General features: G+C 40.2%; 1 protein-coding gene across 1 annotated transcript in view; it reads right to left on the bottom strand.

Moving 5' to 3' along the window:
• The window catches only part of POLA1 (DNA polymerase alpha 1, catalytic subunit), a 303,264-nt gene that overhangs the window by 255,280 nt on the left and 28,721 nt on the right, over positions 1-19,263 (bottom strand). The window contains exons 15-20 of the mRNA XM_030305566.2: positions 18,380-18,534; positions 12,328-12,412; positions 8,659-8,720; positions 7,023-7,112; positions 3,573-3,689; positions 1,795-1,970 (exon numbers count right to left, since the gene is read on the bottom strand). Coding sequence (XP_030161426.1) covers positions 1,795-1,970; positions 3,573-3,689; positions 7,023-7,112; positions 8,659-8,720; positions 12,328-12,412; positions 18,380-18,534 — 685 coding nt within the window. The remainder of the gene's footprint in view (positions 1-1,794; positions 1,971-3,572; positions 3,690-7,022; positions 7,113-8,658; positions 8,721-12,327; positions 12,413-18,379; positions 18,535-19,263) is intronic.

The raw sequence follows: 19,263 nt of genomic DNA, 5'->3' as shown, positions 1-19,263 counted from the left end.
CAATCCATCTAGTAAGTAGGTATTACACGCCGACTATGTGCCAGGCAAATAGATTCTGGCTGTAACCAGAAGACAAAAATACCCATCCTCGTGGGGCTTAGGTCTTCAAGGGGGAAGACAGAGTATAAGTTAAAATACATATAAAAGGTATGTTATATAATGTTCAGTGTTAAGGAGAAAAGATTAAGAAGCAAAGGAAATATTAAGTGTCAGGAGCAGAGAATGTAATTTTATTTAGTTAGGGGACCAGGAAAGAGGTGACTTGGACTAAAGAACTGTTTGAAGAGGTAAGGGGGCAATCCTTGCGGACGGATGTCTGAGGAGAACGGCACATTCAAAAGGTCAGAAGGACAGAGTAAAAGGCAGAGACACACACTGTAAAGGACCTTGTAAGTCACAGTAAGAACTTTGGTTTTTACTCTAAATGAAAGAGAAAGTCACCGGAAGATTTTGAGCAGAGTGCAGTATCTGACTTAACTTTAGCAAGATACCCCTGGTTCCTGGGTTGAAAACAGACAGCAAAGGGTCAAGGGCAAAATCAAAGAGACCAAAGAAGAAGCTGACATAAGACTCATTAATTCAGGGAAAGGGGAGGGTAGCTTGGACCAGGATAGGTTCAATGGAGGGGAAAAGAAGGGGTCAAATCTAGATCTATTTTGAAGACAGAGCTGACAGGACTTTGTGATGGCTCAAACATGGGATATCTATCAGAAAGAGGACCCATGGAAGCCTCAAAGGTTTTGGGCTGAAGATAACTTTGGAGGTTTCCAGTAGTACTGGAAAATTAAGAGGTGTCACTCTTAGGGAAAAACTCCAAGAGGAGCCTAGGGGAAAATATCAGGAGTTGAGCTTCTGAACAAGTTAGGGTGGAGGTTCATATTAGACATCAGGTAGAACAGGCAGGTGTATACAGGAGTCTGGAATTCAAGGGAGAGGCTGAAGGTGAAGATACCAAAGCAGGAGGTATCAGCACCCACATACTAGTGAAGTGCTGAGACTCCACGAGCTCACCTAGAGGGAGTGTAGTCAGAAAGAGAAGCAGTCCAAGGACTTGGGAGGCATGGGAAGAAAACAATGAGAAGTGGCAAGAGGAGTAGAAGAAATCTTATTTAGGAAAGAAGCACAAAGGTTCAGTTGTACAAAATGAATGAGTTCAGAAGGTCTAATGTACAGCAATGTGACTACAGTTAGCCATACCGCGTTGTGTACTTGAAATTTGCTGAGAGGGTACATCTACAGTGTTGTAACCACCCAAAAGAGAAAAGAAATAAACAGTAACCATGTGAGGTGACAGATATGTTAATCAGCTTGACTATGGTAATTATTTCCCAATGTATACATTTATAAAACATTAATTTGAACACATTAAATATACACAATTTCTATTTGTCAATTATACTTCAATAAAGATGGAAAAAAGAAATAACCAAGTAGCATCTCCACGTAACTTCATGATGTCTCAGTTTTTCTATTTCTAAAAGATTTATACTAACTTCTGAATTAATGAATTAAGGGTGGAAACCTAAATATCACATCAGTTTCCAAACCGCTTTTGGGAAACACCTAGATGAGATTAGGATGGGTGAGGGAGATGGAGGTAAACTGATAAACTGAGAATAATTCAAGAGGCAAAATAATTCAAATTATTAAAGTCACAGAGATGCTGGTACTGACACGGAGGCAGTTCCCCTCCAGAACACCACACTCTCCTGTCCCTCCAGCCTCACGGTGATGCTGGCCTCTTGCTATCGCTCATTTCAAGGCAGACAAATTCCGAAGCATCCAGGAGCATACCTGTACATATTTCGTACATTTTCCACTGGGATCACAACCCTTTCAGATTTCAGAATCTGTTGAACAAGTTCAGACAAATGGTAGCTTTTACAACGAATTAATTCCTTTGCCGAAATTTCCACATCACAGATCATTCGGCCACAGGTAGCATTTCTTTCACCAAGTCCACTCCTGCCCTACAGGGGAAGGACAAAAAGCAAATGCCATGGATGAGCAGACACTGGGAACACTCTATTCCAACCGACTTCGAAGCTAGTCCACAATTACAATGAGGAAACTCTCAATCTCCTATTCGCCCACTCCGTCAGCCGTCACTCAAGTATTTCTGAACGTTCACTATAGAGCTGACACTGTTCTAGGCACCAGGGAGATAGCACTGAGCCAAAGAGAAAAGATTCCTAGGACGCCTGGGTGGCTCAGTCAGTTGACGTCCGGCTCGCTGCTGTCAGTGCGGAGCCCACTTTGGATCCTCTGTCGCCCTCTCTCTCTGCGCCCACCCCGCTCAGGCTGTGTCTCTCAAAAATAAATAAAAACATTAAAAAAATGAAAGATTCCCGGAGCGCCTGGGTGGCTCAGTCGGTTAAGCGTCCGACTTCGGCTCAGGTCATGATCTCGCGGTCCGTGGGTTCGAGCCCCGCGTCGGGCTCTATGCTGACAGCTCAGAGCCTGGAGCCTGTTTCTGATTCTGTGTCTCCCTCTCTCTGACCCTCTCCCATTCATGCTCTGTCTCTCTCTGTCTCAAAAAAAAAAAAAATTTTTTTTAAACGTTTAAAAAAAATGAAAGATTCCTAATCTCATCTGAAATAGATGACAACAAATAAACATCAAAATCAAGAAGCTATATAGCTTTAGGAGGTAATAAGCATATGGAAAAGAGAAAAAGTAGAACACGTGAGGAATATGGCAATTTAGGGGGGCTGCATCTTAAATAGGGTAGCCGTGGGAGACCTCACAGAGACGATGCCATACAAAGAAAACCATGAAGGGGTAAGGAGATAGTAAATCAAGGGCTGGGATGAAGGTTAATAACTCTATATCACCTTAAAGATATGAATAGGAACAGAAGCAACAGCACCGGCCCCAACTCCAATCTGCGTTAGCAGAATCCTCTGGAGAGCATTATAAAACATACAGATTCCTAAGTTCTCTGATGAAGCAACATGCCCATTTTTCCTTACGAGCTTTAAGTGAAACAAGATGTTAAGCACTATGAGGCTTGGGAAACGAAGGTGGCTTCATACAAAAACCACCAAAACAAGTAGGCAGAATGAAAAATACATAGACTTTAAAAGAGTCAAGACGGGCCTAGCTCAAAATCTCAGTTCTTTCCCACCCTAGCCCTATGATCTTGAACAAGTTCTGCTACCCCTGTGAGAAGCACAAACTGGAGTTGCTGTGACAGGCAACTAACGCAGAAGGCACTTAGCCCGCAGCCTTCTCATACGTTCAACATCAGCTCCCTCCCACTCTTCCCTGCCCTCTCTGTACTGAATGAGAACACTCGCTGATCTCTGCTCTAAGGGCTACAGCTTTGGTAATGACGGAGTGGAGGTAACATGTATGTGCTGTCTCTAGATTCTAATAGCTGATTTTAAAAACTACCAGTGGCTTCTACCAATAAAATGCCACATTCAAAGGAAAAGATGTTCAGTGCCAAAGTTAAAATGTCCTATCACAAGACAACCAATTCTTAGTCAAAGAAGCCCAGTGTGTTCCCAGGTAGCTATTCCATGTAAAGAAGCCAAGTCAAGAAGTAAGATTTTGAAAATTATTATTACCCCTAGCTTTGGCATGTTAGATCGCTTCAGTCGACCTATCTTGGACCAGTGAGGAACTTTGCACACGTTAATTCTCTGCAGGAGGACTTCCAGTTCAAATCCATAAATATTATGACCCTAGTCAGAAAAAGAAGGCAGCCAATAACATTGTAACAAACGTAAATGAGAAGATTTATCTTCATACGCATAGAATTTCTTTGCCCTTTCTTTTTCTCGTCTCTAATTGAAGGCATCATGAGCTTACCTCCGATTGGGGTCCTTTCTTCTTCAGGAATTTATTCATCAGCAGCATTCATTAGCCTTGACATTAACAAAGCTAAGCAGATTGCTGGAATAAACTTTATTTCATCCTAATTGATGCAAGGTTCATATGATGTCTTTTAATTTGCAGCTCATGCCTCACAGTCTCAAAAGCAAATGCAAATTTTTATGTCCCACACTTTTTTGTGATCAGTAAAAGCTGTGTTCAAATAATTCCATTTTAATTCCTTAAAAACAGAGAGCCTGCCTGTGTTGTGTGATAGTTCACACAGACTCTTCGAAAACTCAGGAACTGCAGCTACTTGCTTCTTGAAGAACTGAGTTCAAACACTACTGATTTAGACTCTTAATCAATATGCGACAAAATATATAATAGCGTTCAACAGTTCAAGGAAGCAAACCATACCAGGTAGAAATTACCTGAAAAATGCAACCAAATTTTCCATGTCTATAATGATAATTTCCATTGTGTGAATAATATGGTTCAATGCCCATGTTTATTAAAAAACTAGAGGGGCGCCTGGGTGGCGCAGTCGGTTAAGCGTCCGACTTCAGCCAGGTCACGATCTCGCGGTCCGTGAGTTCGAGCCCCGCGTCAGGCTCTGGGCTGATGGCTCAGAGCCTGGAGCCTGTTTCCGATTCTGTGTCTCCCTCTCTCTCTGCCCCTCCCCCGTTCATGCTCTGTCTCTCTCTGTCCCAAAAATAAATAAAAAATGTTGAAAAAAATTAAAAAAAAAAAAAACTAGACACAAGTTTAAAATAAATCAGATCAATAAACTGATTTACTTGTTATTAATTTTACTTAAAGATGTATACCACTATATATTTATGGCACTTTTGTCTATTAAATTAAGAGACCCAAGGACACAAGGAAGTCTCATTTCCAAATTATCATGCCTGGGATTAGGGACTCAAACCCATGTCAGGATTGGATTACATCAGTTTGGATTCCTCACACACAGACTTGGCTTGGCTCTAACATGCTAAGCCAGGCCACCTATCCTAGGCACCACGACATCTCCTTGGGGCCCAAGAGAGACTGCCAGGGGAGACTGGGTGAGGATCTAGTTCTGAGCCGGAACGCCACAATACGGCACTGTGGACAGAATCTTCCTGGTGTTTTCAAGATGGGTCCTAGAGTAGTGTAAGGGAATACTGTAAGGCAAGTATGCAGAGATATTTGATAACAAACTTCAGGCTCTAGGTACTTTGGCCACACCACGGTCAAGATAGATATCCAAGAGCAAAAATGAATGTGGACAAATGCATACCACACATTGTTTTGCAAGGCTTCAATGTAACTAAATTGCCATTATCACACTTAAAATACATGCATTTACATTCCTACTTTTCTCCAAAACCATCAAAATCACAGCATAATTTGATCCGTTAACTGGGTGGTGGGCAGGAGAAGAAATCACATCGAAGAGCCTACAAACTAAAGCCAGAGGAAACATAAAGCAAAATGTTGCTTTGTGACTCTTAAAAACTGGGGCAAACATAACTCAATGAACTATTACCTCTTCCTTTTTAGTGGAAACATACTCAGTTACCAAGGGGAAAAAAAAATTCCTAGCCCTGAGCTCTCAAAGGAATAGGTCATAGAGAGTCACTGAACTCGGGGTGCCGGGCAGCTCAGTTGGAAGAATTTGTGACTCTTGATCTTGGGGTTGTAAGTTCAAGTCCTACGTTGGGTGTAGAGATTACTTAAAAATAAAATCTTAAAAAATAGAGAGAGAGATGCACTGAGCTCATGAAATTGAAATACAAACACTTTGCAGACTGACACCAAATCGAGGGAATTAACTCCTATGACCAATATACAGCTGGGCCACTAATCCAAAAATGTATAGGGACCAACAGTTAACAACACAAGTTTACTTAGTTATAGGTAAGTTTACTTACTTATATAGGCTGGAAATAAATGGAATATCCTAAACATCAACAATAACTCATGAGTTGCTATTCTATTAGAGGAAAAGAACTATTTCATAGTGGGCTGGCTCTTTTTCCCCCTTTCTGTTAGAGGAAAATACAGCAATTCCCACCAGTCCATAGGGTTATTTCACTCTGAAGATTCAAAAAAATATACAAAGAACTCATACAAATCAACAACAAAAAAAACCAACAACCCCATTTAAAAATAGGCAGAGGGGAGCTTGGGTAGCTCAGTCGGTTGAGCGTCTGACTTCGGCTCAGGTCATGATCTCACGATCGTGGGTTCGAGCTCCACATTGGGCTCTCAGGGAGCTTGCTTTGAATTCTGTGTCTCCCCCCCTCCCTCGCTCATGCCCTCTCTCTGACTTTCAAAAAATAAAATTAAAAAAAAAAAACATTAAAAATGGGCAGAGAACCTGAACAGACATTTTCCCAAAGAAGACACAGATACCTAACAGGCACATGAAAAGATGTTCAATGTCACTAATTATCAGGGAAATGCAAATTAAAACTACCTTAACACCTGTTAGAATGTCTATTATCAAAAGGACAAGAAATAACAAGCATTGGAGAGGACATGGAGAAAAGGGAACTCTCTTGCACTGTTGGTGGGAATGTAAATTGTTGCAGCCACTACAGAAATCAAAAAATTAAGAACACATCTACAATATGATCCACCTATTCCACTTTGGGTATTTATTTGAATGTAAAAACACTAATTCGGAAAGATACATCCGGCCCTATGTTCAGTGCAGCATTATTTATAACAGCCAACATATCAAAACAAACCATCCATCAGTGAATGAATGGATAAAGAGGATATGGTACACATACACACACAGAGGAATATACTGAGCCATAAAGAAGAATGAAAGTGTGCCTTTTCCAACAACCTGAAGGGACCCTGAAGGTATTATGCTAAGTGAAATCTAAAAAAGCAAACAACCAATACAAAAACAAACTCACTGATGCAGAGAACAGACTTCTAATTATCAGAGGGCAAGGGGTTTGGGGGGTGGGCCGAAGAGCGAAGGGAATCAACTGTACAGTGATGGATAGTAACTATGCTTTAGGCGGTCATCATTTTGTACTATATACAGACGTAGAGTTATACTACTACAAACCTGAAACTTACATAATGTTATATACCAGTTTTTACCTCAATTAAAAAAAAAGATTCTCTGCTGTTCAACAAGTACTGAGAACTAAGGAATGAAGAGTCCCCAACAGCATGACGAGACACCTACTCACCACAATGACATCAGGATCAATTTTGTGAACTTTGGCGAGGAAAAAACCTAGCAACGTTCTTTCCGTTGCAGCGATCTCAACCTTCACATTCTGTTAGATAAAAACATACCGGTCACTTACTCTTTACTTGTAAGTACTATACTTTGGCTCCCTGTTCAAGCAGGATTAGATTTCTTAGAATTAAAAGAAACTATCCATTTCAAAACTAAAAGAAGCAATGAAATTGCTTATTCTAGGTTTCACAGTAACATTTGCCCAAAGTCTCTGAGAAGCTCATCCTAGTAATAAGTGAGTAAATAGAGAAAATTTTATGTGGGATTTTTAAAATTTCTGTTTAAACTTCTTTCATTTTATTTTTAATATAATCTATTGTCAAATTGGCTAACATACAGTGTGTGAAGTAAATAAAGCAAAATTTTAAATGCTAAGCACTATGAAGGGCAGATATGTCCCTCCACAGCGACACACTTGTGATCTCGACATATCACACAAGCATATGAATCAGAGTACCTAACAAAAACATTACTTACTTTCCTATATAATCCCTGATAGACTGCTGTTTGTGTATTTACCACATAAAGAAATCCCAAGGATTGTATAAACTAATCTGCAAGAGTGGTGTAAGAAACTATAAATAAGAAACTAGAATGAAAACTAGCATACATTTAAGAATTATAAGTGTCGTTAAGTATAAATAAAACCTATCTTCACACAAAAGGCTTCCACTTGGATTACTGAATATAAATCAGGTATTCAAAAGATCCGCTCTTATTAAGACTCTCCTAAAATGGAAGTTGATAGCTATGTGTTTGCTATAACTAGTTCGGCTACAAAGTATCAGTTTGACTCAAAAGGAATTTTCCTAAGTCATTTTACTTGGATAGGTACTTCAGGGCACTTCATAAATAATAGCCTGATCCAACAGCACCTCCAGACTACTGGACTTCTCAAGCCAACTTAAAGTAAGTGGAACCTGACAAGGTTGCTAACTTTTAATTTTGTCAAGTGAAAACATTAAAAAAAAAAAAAAACCAACACACACATCTGTGAATGCAAGCATTCCACATAGTCTCCAGAAAACAAATTCTTTATACGAATACATTTACCCTTGTGACAAGCTCACTACATTATACTCCTTTTTCCCCACTTTCTATTTTATTAAGGACCCATGAAAACTTCATGGAGTATCCTGGGAGTTGAGAGATCCCTACCAATTCCAGCCAGCACGTATCAACCTTTCCAATACATGTCCCTTTTCATATCCAACTACACTCGGCTTTCTTCAAACTGGGGAGTGGGGTGAGTACTCTTCCCAACAGTTTCCCAAAACAGTAATCACATGATCGTGCATTTCAGAAAGGCCTCCCCTGAAGCTATCTGAAGGAGGACTTGAGCCTAAGTGTCTACTACTAGGGTACAGAATCACGTTATTTTCAGGTGGTAAAACATTCAATAATGTTTCTATTTTATATTTCTAATACATTTTGAATGGATTCATGTCAGTCCAAACTAGCAAAAATAGACCTAATAAATTAACATACAAAATAAGCCTATTTATGCTAATCTACACCATCCTCCTTTTCTTTTCCTAAATAGATGCTTCAAATTTAAAAGGAATAAATAATGAGTTCTTTACCTTTTTCTTAATGTCTTCTTTGAAAGCATATGGAAAAATACAGTCCTTTGGTTTAGATATAACTGTAAGAAGGAAAAAGATTCCATCACCATCTTAGTCCAATTTCAAGTACACATATGCTGCATGTTTCTAAATGGAAACTGTTTTAAATATAAACAAATACCCCCTAATCTCTAAAGAATTGAGAGATTCAAGTATTTCCAATGGTCATGTTGTTGGACCTCAAAAGAGAAGCCTAAACAATCCTAAAATTCATTATGGAACCACAAAAGACCCCAAATACCCAAAGCAATCTTGGGAAAGAAGAACAAAGCAGGAGGCATCATGCTAGTAATTTCAAACTACACTACAAAGATGTAGTCATGCCAACAGTATGGTATTGGCATAAAAACAGACATCCAGATCAAAGGAACAGAACAGAGAGCTCAGAAATCAATGCATGTATACATGGTCAGTATGACAAGGAGTTAAGAATATACAATGGGAAAAGGACAGTCTCTTTACTATGTGGTGATGTGAAAACCAGACAGCCACATGCAAAAAAATGAAACTGGACCACAAAACACCACACACAAAAGCCAACTGAAAATGCCTTAAAGACTTGAATGTAAGGACTTGAATCCATACAACTCTTAGAAGAAGACATAGGCAGTAAGCTCTCTAACACTGGTCTTGGCGATGATTTTTTGGATTTGACACCAAAAGCAAAGGTATCAAAAGCAAAAAGAATCAAGTGGTACTACATCAAAATAAAAAGCTCTTGCACAGCCAAGGAAACCATCAACAAAATGAAAAGGCAACCTAACAAATGGGAGAAAGTATTTGCAAATAATTTATCTGATAAGAGATCAATATTCAAAATACAACAAGAACTCATAGAACCCAAGAGCAACCCCAAACAATCCAATTAAAAATGGGCAGGGGCGCCTGGGTGGCTCAGTCGTTTAAGCATCTGACTTTGGTGGTTCGTGGGTTGACGAACCCACCACTTTGGTGGTTCTGTGCTGCCAGCTTGGAGCCTGGAGCCTGCTTCAGGTTCTGTCTTCCTCGCTCTCTGCCCCACTCTCTCTTTCTCTCTTTCACTCTCTCAAATATAAATAAACATTAAAAAAAATTTTTTTAATGAAAAAATAAAAATGGGCAAAGGCTAGGGACTGGCTGGCATGAACTCTTGAGTTCAAGCCCTACATTGGGAATGGAGCCTACTTCAAAAAAAATGGGCAAAGGCTGTGAACAGACATTCTTCCAAAGAAGACATACGGATAGCCAACAGGTACATGAAAAACTGGTCAACATCACAGTCATCAAGGAAATGGACACCAAAACTACACTGGGATATCACTTCACACCTGTCAGAATTGCTATCATCAAAAAGACAAGAAGGGTGCCTGGCTGGATGAGTTGGTAGAGCATGTGACTTTTGATCTCAGGGTCGTGAGTTCAAGCTCCACCTTGAGCATGGAGCCTACTTAAAAATAAAAAAGACAAGAAACAACAAGTGTTGGCTAGGATGTGTAGTAAAGGGAACCCTTGTATACATACTGCTAGTGGGAATGTAAAACTGGTGCAGCCACTATGGAAAACAGAAAGGAGGTTCCTCAAAAACTTAAAAATAGAATTTCCATATGATCTAGGTATTCTACTTCTGGGTATTTGTCTGAAGAACATGAAATCACTAACTCTGTGCCCCCATGGTCACTGCAACATGATTTACAAGGGCCAGGAAATGGAAGCAACCTAAGTGCCCATCAATTAATGAATGAACAAACAGAAGTGGCATATTTATACAATGGAATATTAGTCGGCCATTAAAAAAAAATAAGGAAATCATGGGGCACCTGGGTGGCTCAGTGGGTTGAGCATCTGACTCATTTCAGCTCAGGTCATGATCCCAGGGTCATGGGACTGAGTCCCGTGTTGGAGATCAGTGTGGAGCCTGCTTAAGATTCTCTTTCCCCCTCTGCCCCTCTTTCCTGTTTGCACATGCTCGTTCTCTCTCTAAAATAAAATTTAAAAAAATAAGGAACCCTTGCCATTTGTGACAACACGGAAAGACCATGAGGGATATTATGCTAAGCAAAGTAAGTCAGACAGAAAAATAAATACTGCATGATCTCACTTATATGTGCAATCTAAAAAAAACAAAAGCAAAATGAGATCATAGATACAGATAAGAGACTTATGGCTGCCAGATGTCGTGAGGCAGGATGCGATGGGGCAGGGGACCCACAGGAATTGGGTGAAGACAGTCAAAAGGTGCAAATTTCAGTTATAAGTAAGTCACCGATATGTAATGTACAGCATGGTGACTTTAGTTAATAATACTGTAATGCATGTTTCAAAGTTGCTAAGAAAGTAAATCTTAAAAGTTCTCATCACAAGAAAAACCATTTTCAAGCTATGATGACAGATGTTGACTAGTCTTATTGTGATCATTTCATGATACATACAATTATCGAATTGTTATGCTAAACACCTGAAACTAAAATGTTACATGTCAATTATACCTCAATGTTTAAAAAGTTTAAAAGATTACATCTAAAAAAAGGAAAAACCACGCACAGAACTCTAAGTTCCTATTAACTGTTAAAACTACTTTGATGAAACATCTTCCCTCCATCTGAGGCAGAATGGAGGATGTTTAACTTCCCTAAGGGGGTTCCACCACCACCAAAGCCTTAACCAGTGTACAATGAAGGAACTCCAATCTTCTCAAAATTAGAAAAATAAAGATGACCAAAGCTGCCCTCACTATAAGTTCTTTGTCACTCAAAACAGCTGTTCACACCATGGCATACACAGCAGGTGAATAAATACACGCTGAAATGAGCTAATGACTGCTCTCTTCCACGTACTTTGCACGATATCCTCACTGTCATGTTTTTCTGTGTATTTCACCCCACTTAAAGAGGGGAAACTTCACAATAATAACACATGATACTTCCTTCTCTGCTTGCTTTCCTAGTCCCGCTTTCCTAATACCCACAAAACCAGACAGGCAATGCTGTCCCAGTTAACTGCTGGTTCTAGCCTAGAAAAGATTTCAGGAAGCATGACAGATCAATAGTGTTATGCCCCTTTCTTGTTTACTGAAAAAAAAAATAGTTATTTACCTGGCCAAGCTTTCAACATCGAATAGGTCAGAATCCTCCTTGGAGGCTGACTCAAGGCATGCAGATTTCTGTGTGAAATTTTCACCAACTGAATTTTATGCACAGCATAACCCAATTCCAATGTGATATTTCTAGAACTCCTCCCAAATAGGTAGACACTCATTTATGCCTCGGCATATTGCCTCACCACACAGAACACTTTGCTCAGGCTTCTATGATGGGCTTTTACAATGACATCATGAAAAGGAAATAGTGATAGCACAATTTTGACCCAATAAAAAAAACTAGAATGCCCCAACAGAATAACCACGGGAATAGAAAAGAGATGTCAAACTGCCTCCCAACTTCCCCTCAAACAAGATAAACTAGCTGAATAGGAGCCACCAAGCCAATAAAACTCAGTGTCCACAGCTGACCAAAAAAAAAAAAAGTTTAACAATATGCACTAACTACTCTCGAAAACATCAAAAAAAGAGTTACTGATCCAACAGCTGGAGAAAAAATAAGAAAAATTAAAATCAAGCCATTAGCAGACCAGCTAAAAAAAAATACATACCACAGAAGTGTGACTGAAAGGGAGGCTGTGGGGGCGCTTTGTCTAACTCAAAGCTGTGATGGACCAAAGCTGCCACAGCAATAATCTGTAAATAAAGGAGGGAAAAAGATCACTTATCAGACACCTACTATGCATTCTGCATTCTCACCAAAACCACCAAGAATATTAAAAGATACATATTTTAGTCCATATTTTAATTTTTTATTACAGAAGTATTTAAACAAATAAAACACAGAGAAAACAGAAGGGGAGAGGAGGGAAGGGGTAAGGCGGGAGATTAACAACTATTACCATCTGACCTAGAACTGGAGCTCAGGGCTCCGGAACCCCAGGCCAGGGATCTCAAAGGAAACAGGCAAGTGATGTTTAAAGACTCATTCTTTCAAAAAGCAAGCTATAGATATGTGTCACAAATAATCTGGATGATGTCAACAATGGACAAACCTAAGAAGAGACACTGTGGGTATTCTTCATTTTCTTTTTAAAATCTGTACTTTCTGGCAGGCAACTCTTGATATCAGAGTCCTGAGTTCAAGCCCTATAATGGGCGTAGAGATTTAAAAAAACATTTGCTTTCTAAGTTTTTCATAAATGGCAAGGACTGCAATTCTGATTAGAAACAGTACAGACATAGGAAAAACTCTAGAAAAAAGCAGAAAATCAAATCACATGTACAGTAAAATCCTAGCTTTTTACTAAAATATGCAGAGAAAGAAGGCAGAAAAGAAATACACAAAAATGTTACGAGTGGTTGTCGCTGAGGGCTGCGGTTATTAGAAGACTTGTCTTTTCTATTTTTTTTGCATTTTCATATCCAGATTTTAATGTATTATATCAACGTACTCATGTAATAGCCTCCCTCAATGGTCTCCCTGCTGCTGTGCTGGCACCAATAATGGCTTCCCATGGCACCGTGCTGGAGAAAGCATGCTGCCCCTGGGGGGGACAAAACCCATTCTCTGTGCCTAGTAAACTCCTACTCACCCACCAGTACTCAAGGTCCATCCCTACTCCTTTAGAAAAGACTTCTGGAGTGGATGCTGTGGTGTGTCACCCAGAAGTCCTCTTTAGGACAAGGGCCCTCATTCTCCCAACTGCTGAGAGGGCTGGAGGCTGACAACTCACAGAGGAGTCTCTTGGAAGCAGCCTGCATCCACTACCTAACGCATCGGAGAGGAGGGATGCTAATGAAGGCCCAAACCTCTTACCACAATTCAGGGCAACTCTGGAGGGTCATCCCCACCCCAGAGCTCCCTGGGACTGGCTGAGACCTTTGTCATAAGTGCAACTCAGATTTCTCCCACTGCCCAGGCTTGCTGCCTTCATTCTCCCACAGGGCTTGATCCTCAGAGCATCCCAAGAAGCTTCTCTGACCAATGACACCTTCCTGGCCTCTCAGGCTAGGGCAGCTTCCTTTATCATATGCTTGCCAGAGCACATCTATCCTTTGTAAGTTTTACATCTATTTCTGCTATCGAGCTAATATCTGTCTCTTGCACTATCTGGAAGAATCACAAGTATTCCATCACACGAGCTCATGGTTTGGAAACATTTGCTGAGTGAACAACTTTATTAACCATCTAATCTAAACCCTCAGGAGGCCATCAACTTTACTCAGGGCTGCAGAAGATCTCTCCCATTCATTCATTCATTCATTCATTCAAATTTACTATGAGAAAAAATAAAGCAACATCAACTTTCATATACCCATCATCCACCTTCAATTATCAACTCATCAATATCCCTATCCACTTCCTGCCTCAACCCAAATTATTTTGAAGTCAGACTTATCACTTTATCCAGAAATACTGCAGCATGTATCTCTAAAACATGGTTTCTCACCCTCAGCGCTATGGACATTTTTGGCCAAGTAATTCTTTGTTACTGGGGCTGTTCTGTTCACTGTGGAATGTTCAGCAGTATCCTGACTGCCAACAGCACCGCCCTCCACCTCTGAGTTGTGACAACCAAAACTATCTCCAGACATGGCCAAATGTCCCCTAAAGGGCAAAATCTCACCCCTTTGAGATCCCCTACTTTATTTTTTTTTAATTTGAGAGAGAGAGAGAGAGAGAGACAGAGACAGAGACAGAGACAGAGACAGAGAATCTTAAGCAGGCTCCATGGTCAGCGCAGAGCTCAAGGCAGGGCTCAATCCCACAACCCTGGGATCATGACCTAGCCAAAATCAAGAGTCAGATGCTCAACCAAATGAGCCACCCAGGTGCCCCAAGAACCACTACTTTAAAAGATAAGAAGTTCGGGGATACCTGGGCGGCTCAGTCGGTTAAGCGTCCAACTTTGGCTCAGCTTGTGATTCATGGTTTGTGGGTTCCAGCCCTGTGTCGGGCCTGGAGCCTGCTTCAGATTCTGTGTGTCCTTCTCTCTATCCCCCTCCCAAGCTCACACTCTATCAAAAATGAATAAACATTAAAAAAAATAAAAGATAAGGTTTTTTTTAATGTTTATTTTTGAGAGACAACGCGTGTATACACAGCACATATGGGAGAGTGGCAGACAGAAAGGGGGAGATAGAGAATGCCAAGCTGGCTCCACGCTGCCAGCTCCGAACCCAATGTGGGGTTTGAACCCACAAAACGTGAGATCATGATCTGAGCCAAAATCAAGATTTAGAAACTCAAGTGAATGAGCCACCCAGGTGCCCCAAAAGGTTTTAAAAACATAATAAAATTACAACTAATACAATTAATAACAATTCCTTAAAATCACTAAATATTCATGCAAGATTCAAATGTTCATGTTTTCCCAACAATCTCAATTTTATTTACCAAGTAAGCCCATACTCTGTAATTAGTCAATATATAGAACTACAGGTACAATCCCTCCCTACCTTTGATTTCCCAGCAATTCATTTGTTGAAGAAGCTGGGTCATTCACCCTGTAGAGTGCTTTACAGTATCAACTCTATGGCTTGTATCACAATAATGCCATTTAACACATTCCTCTGTTTCTGTACTGCTGGTGAATTCACATTTAGATCTAAAGGCTTGGTCAAAATCGCATTCAATGTTTTGGTATGAATATGTTAGAGGTGCTACTGATGCCTTCTATCAGATGGCAAAGGCACGTCATGTCTGGTTATCTCCCTTTTAGTGATCATTGCCTAGATTCATTATTTCATTAGGGATTGCAAAATGGAAATATTCCATTTTTCCTTTATCATTTCTTAGCTGGAAACCTTCTATGAAAAGAAACCACTTCACCAATTACTTAGTTAGCTGAGGTACAATATGAATTAAAAAAAATCAAGATAAATGCTAGATTCAATCCCGTTATTGACTAGTTTTTGAACTAGTGACTTGGTTCCCTAGATGCCTTCAGAGGTGATCGGTGCTGGGTTGCAAAAGCTTACAGTAGCATTGTGAACTCACACGTTTCAGTGTGCTGGACCTATCCTTGTCCATGTTCACAACGTCCCATCCGTGGCCAGTAGGAAACTCTTCAGGTTAACTCCTGAACGCTTCTGACACAACTTCAGTAGATTTAAATATCATCCTTGCTTTCTAGTATAGCTAGACACTCCCAGCATTTTCCTGAATTAGCCATTTCTCTATGAAGCCCTACTTCCCTTATTGTGAAATGGTACTGAGAAATCTCACTCCAGATGCTAGAGAATGGATACTATTTTTTTGAACAAATCAAAACTTTCTCACACACTTAACTATGGCCATCTACTATATTAACTATTATTAAAAGATCAAACCACATACTAAAAGAATTCAGAGCAAAAATAATGCCAAAAGGCTACTGTTAAAAAAAATTCCCCTCAAAGTCAAAAGGATTTAGAAGCAGACATAAGACACTCCCACTGACCAAAGACAAGTTTAGCATCAAAAATAACAATGACTGCAAGACACTGAACCACCATGTGTAAATATAAAACTCATGAGTTCATAATAATATTCCATAAAAGAGGAAGCAAAATATAATTTACAACAAAAATAAACAAATCACTAGTCAACAATACATATAATGGAGGCCTCCAACTTCCTACTCAGAAAATTGGCAATGAAAGAGAAAGAAGTACACATTTCCCTCATCTTTCCTGTACAAACTACTGCAGCATAACCAAATAGTGCTGGTTAACGAGGAAAAGTTAACTTTATAGAAAAATTCAACTAATAAACGTTCTAATATTTAACATATATAACTAACAAACATGGAAATGATGACAGAAATTAGAAAACTGCTTTACAACTCCTAATGAAACAACTAATTCGGGTAAATAAAAGGGGGGGCATTAAATCAGTGGTTCTCAAAGGGGAACAAGTTTTCTCCCCACCCCCAGGAGATATTTGGAGAGGTGCAGAGGCCTTTTGGTGGTCACCACTAGGGGGAAGGGATCAGGTAGAGGCATCAGGTATAGGCCAAGGATACTGCTAAACGTCACACAATGCACAGAAGAGCTGTCACAACAATCAATTAGTCACACCAAAACATTAATAGCACCAATGTTAAAAAAAAAAAAAAAAAAAAACCTTCCTTTAGGGGGCGCCTGGGTGGCTCAGTTGGTTCAGCATCCAACTCTTGATTTTGGCTCAGGTCATGATCCGCAGATCATGGGATCCAGTCCCACAATGGGCTCCACACTGAGTGGATTCTCTCTCTAGGGACGCCTGGGTGGCTCAGTCAGTTGAGCATTCAACTTTGGCTCAGGTCATGATCTTGCAGTTCATGAGTTCGAGCCCCACATGGGGCTCTCTGCTGTCAGCACAGAGCAGGCTTCAGATTCTGTCCCCCTTTCTCTCTGTGTCCCTCCCCCATTCATACTGGTGCACTCTCCCTCAAATAAACATTTAAAAAATTTTAAAAAAAGATTCTCTCTCTCTGCCCCTCTCCCCCTACTTATACTCCCTCTGTATATAAAAAAAAAAAAACTGCCTTTAGATGAAAACTGGAACCCACTAATCAATCATAACCCCACTAATAGCGGTTTTAGCCAGACCTAATACGTCTGCTGATATATAATGCAATATGAAATACATCATACCACCTATAAAGTATACTGACCCAAAAAGTCAAAACTGAAATGAATCCATGCTTTAGCACTAGCTAGCAGGGGCCAGCACACTTGTTCCGTAACGGGCCAGATACCAAATATTTTACACTCTCAGGACACATGGCCTCTATCGTGACTACTAACTCTGCCACTGTAGTCAAACAGCAACTGTAGATAATACATAAATGAATAGACATGATGTCTTCCAAGGACTTTTTTTTTTTTTTTTTTTTACAAAAACAGGTGGTGTGCTGGATGTGTTCACAGGCCATACTTGATCAACCCCTGGTATAAAAGAAACTGTCCAATGACACCAGGAAGCAAACATACATAGAAAATACGATATTGTATGAGACAACGAAAAATGACTTATTTAAAGTCAATGTCACTGAAAAAAGAGGATGGGAGGGAGCTGCTCCCATTTAAAAGAGATTGACAGGCAACTGGGTGGTTCAGTCAGTTAAGCACCCAACTCCAGCTCAGGTCACGATCTCACAGTTCATGAGTTCAAGCCCCATATCAGGTTCTATGCTGACAGCCCAGAGCCTACTTGGCATTCTCTCTCTCTCTCTCTCTCTCTCTCTCTCTGCCCCTACTCCATGCTCACTTGCACACACACTCTCTCAAAATAAATAAACTTAAAAAAATGTTTAAAAATTTAAAAATGAATTAAAAAATAAAATACTTCAACAAGAATTAAAGGTGGGAGGAAACAAGTGTGACAAAATCTTGCTAACCACTGAATATGAGTAACTGGTATATGAGAGTTCATTATATTATTCCAAGTCCACTTAAAGTTCTCCAAAATAAAATATTCAAAAAACAAAAAATAAAAATAAGCCCAGTAATTTAAATCTTTAAAGAACACCTCCAGCACCCAACACATTCAATACATTCTCCAAAATGGAGTTTGGTACTGCATTAGTACTTTCTCCTCCAGAAAGAACAATTTTCCCTTATAGAATAGCTGTACAAGTTCAAGCAAGTATTGCATCTGAGACATGGGTACAAAAATATGCCCTATTTCTTTACCTCATTCTGATGTGTCTTTGCATTCTGCATTGTCTTCATGCTGAAAGACATGACCACAACTGGAGGAGGACCAACATCTTTAATCACATTCACCAGGTCTGGTTTCAAGGCCACTGCCTCAACTTTACACCAACTCACTGGCGGATTCAAGAGCTCTGAAAGAGAACAGATACAACAGATCAACAGCCATTTGCTGAAAAAGGAAAACTACTATAATTAAGACATCTGTGATTAACTGAGATAGTCTTCAATCCCATATTCTAATAAGAATGTCTTATTACATCATCTAACTAAAAATAAGCTCAATTACTGGATTGTATGCAAAGCCGTGTGTGTGTGTGTGTGTGTGTGTGTGTGTATGTGTGTGCACGCGCGCGTATGTGGGGGTGGGTAGGTGGGGGTGTGTGTACACATATGCTCATCTTCTTGGTAAAAGGTCCACAGCTTTCATCTGATTTTCTGAAGAATCCAGGACCTAAAATAGGTTTAAAAAAAAAAAAAAAAAACACTACCCTGAAGGAATCACCAAACATTTTTAAGAGATTTGTGAAGACAAAACAGAGTATCACAGATGCAAACACTGGAAAACATCGGGTAATAAACCAAATGAGCACTGTCCCCGTCAGGCAGGGATGCTGCCTCTCCTTCAGGGGTGAGCAGCTCGCTCCGCACAACAGGGGGCCCATCAGCAGGGTGGGAGGTACACGCCAGGAGCGGCACAGAGAGGGATGCGGGGAGGGGTGCAGGCAAAGGCCACCCAGACTCACTAAGGCCTCCCTCCCACCGAACTGCCAGGCACTGCAGCGATGAAGTGGCTCCAAGCAAATTCCCTACACTCACTCGAGGAAAACTCTGAGGAAAGAAACACAAAAAAGGACGTGGAC

This window comes from Lynx canadensis, chromosome X (assembly GCF_007474595.2).
Source record: "Lynx canadensis isolate LIC74 chromosome X, mLynCan4.pri.v2, whole genome shotgun sequence".
Taxonomy (NCBI): Eukaryota; Metazoa; Chordata; class Mammalia; order Carnivora; family Felidae; genus Lynx; species Lynx canadensis.
This window is presented reverse-complemented; position numbering and strand designations above follow the sequence as displayed.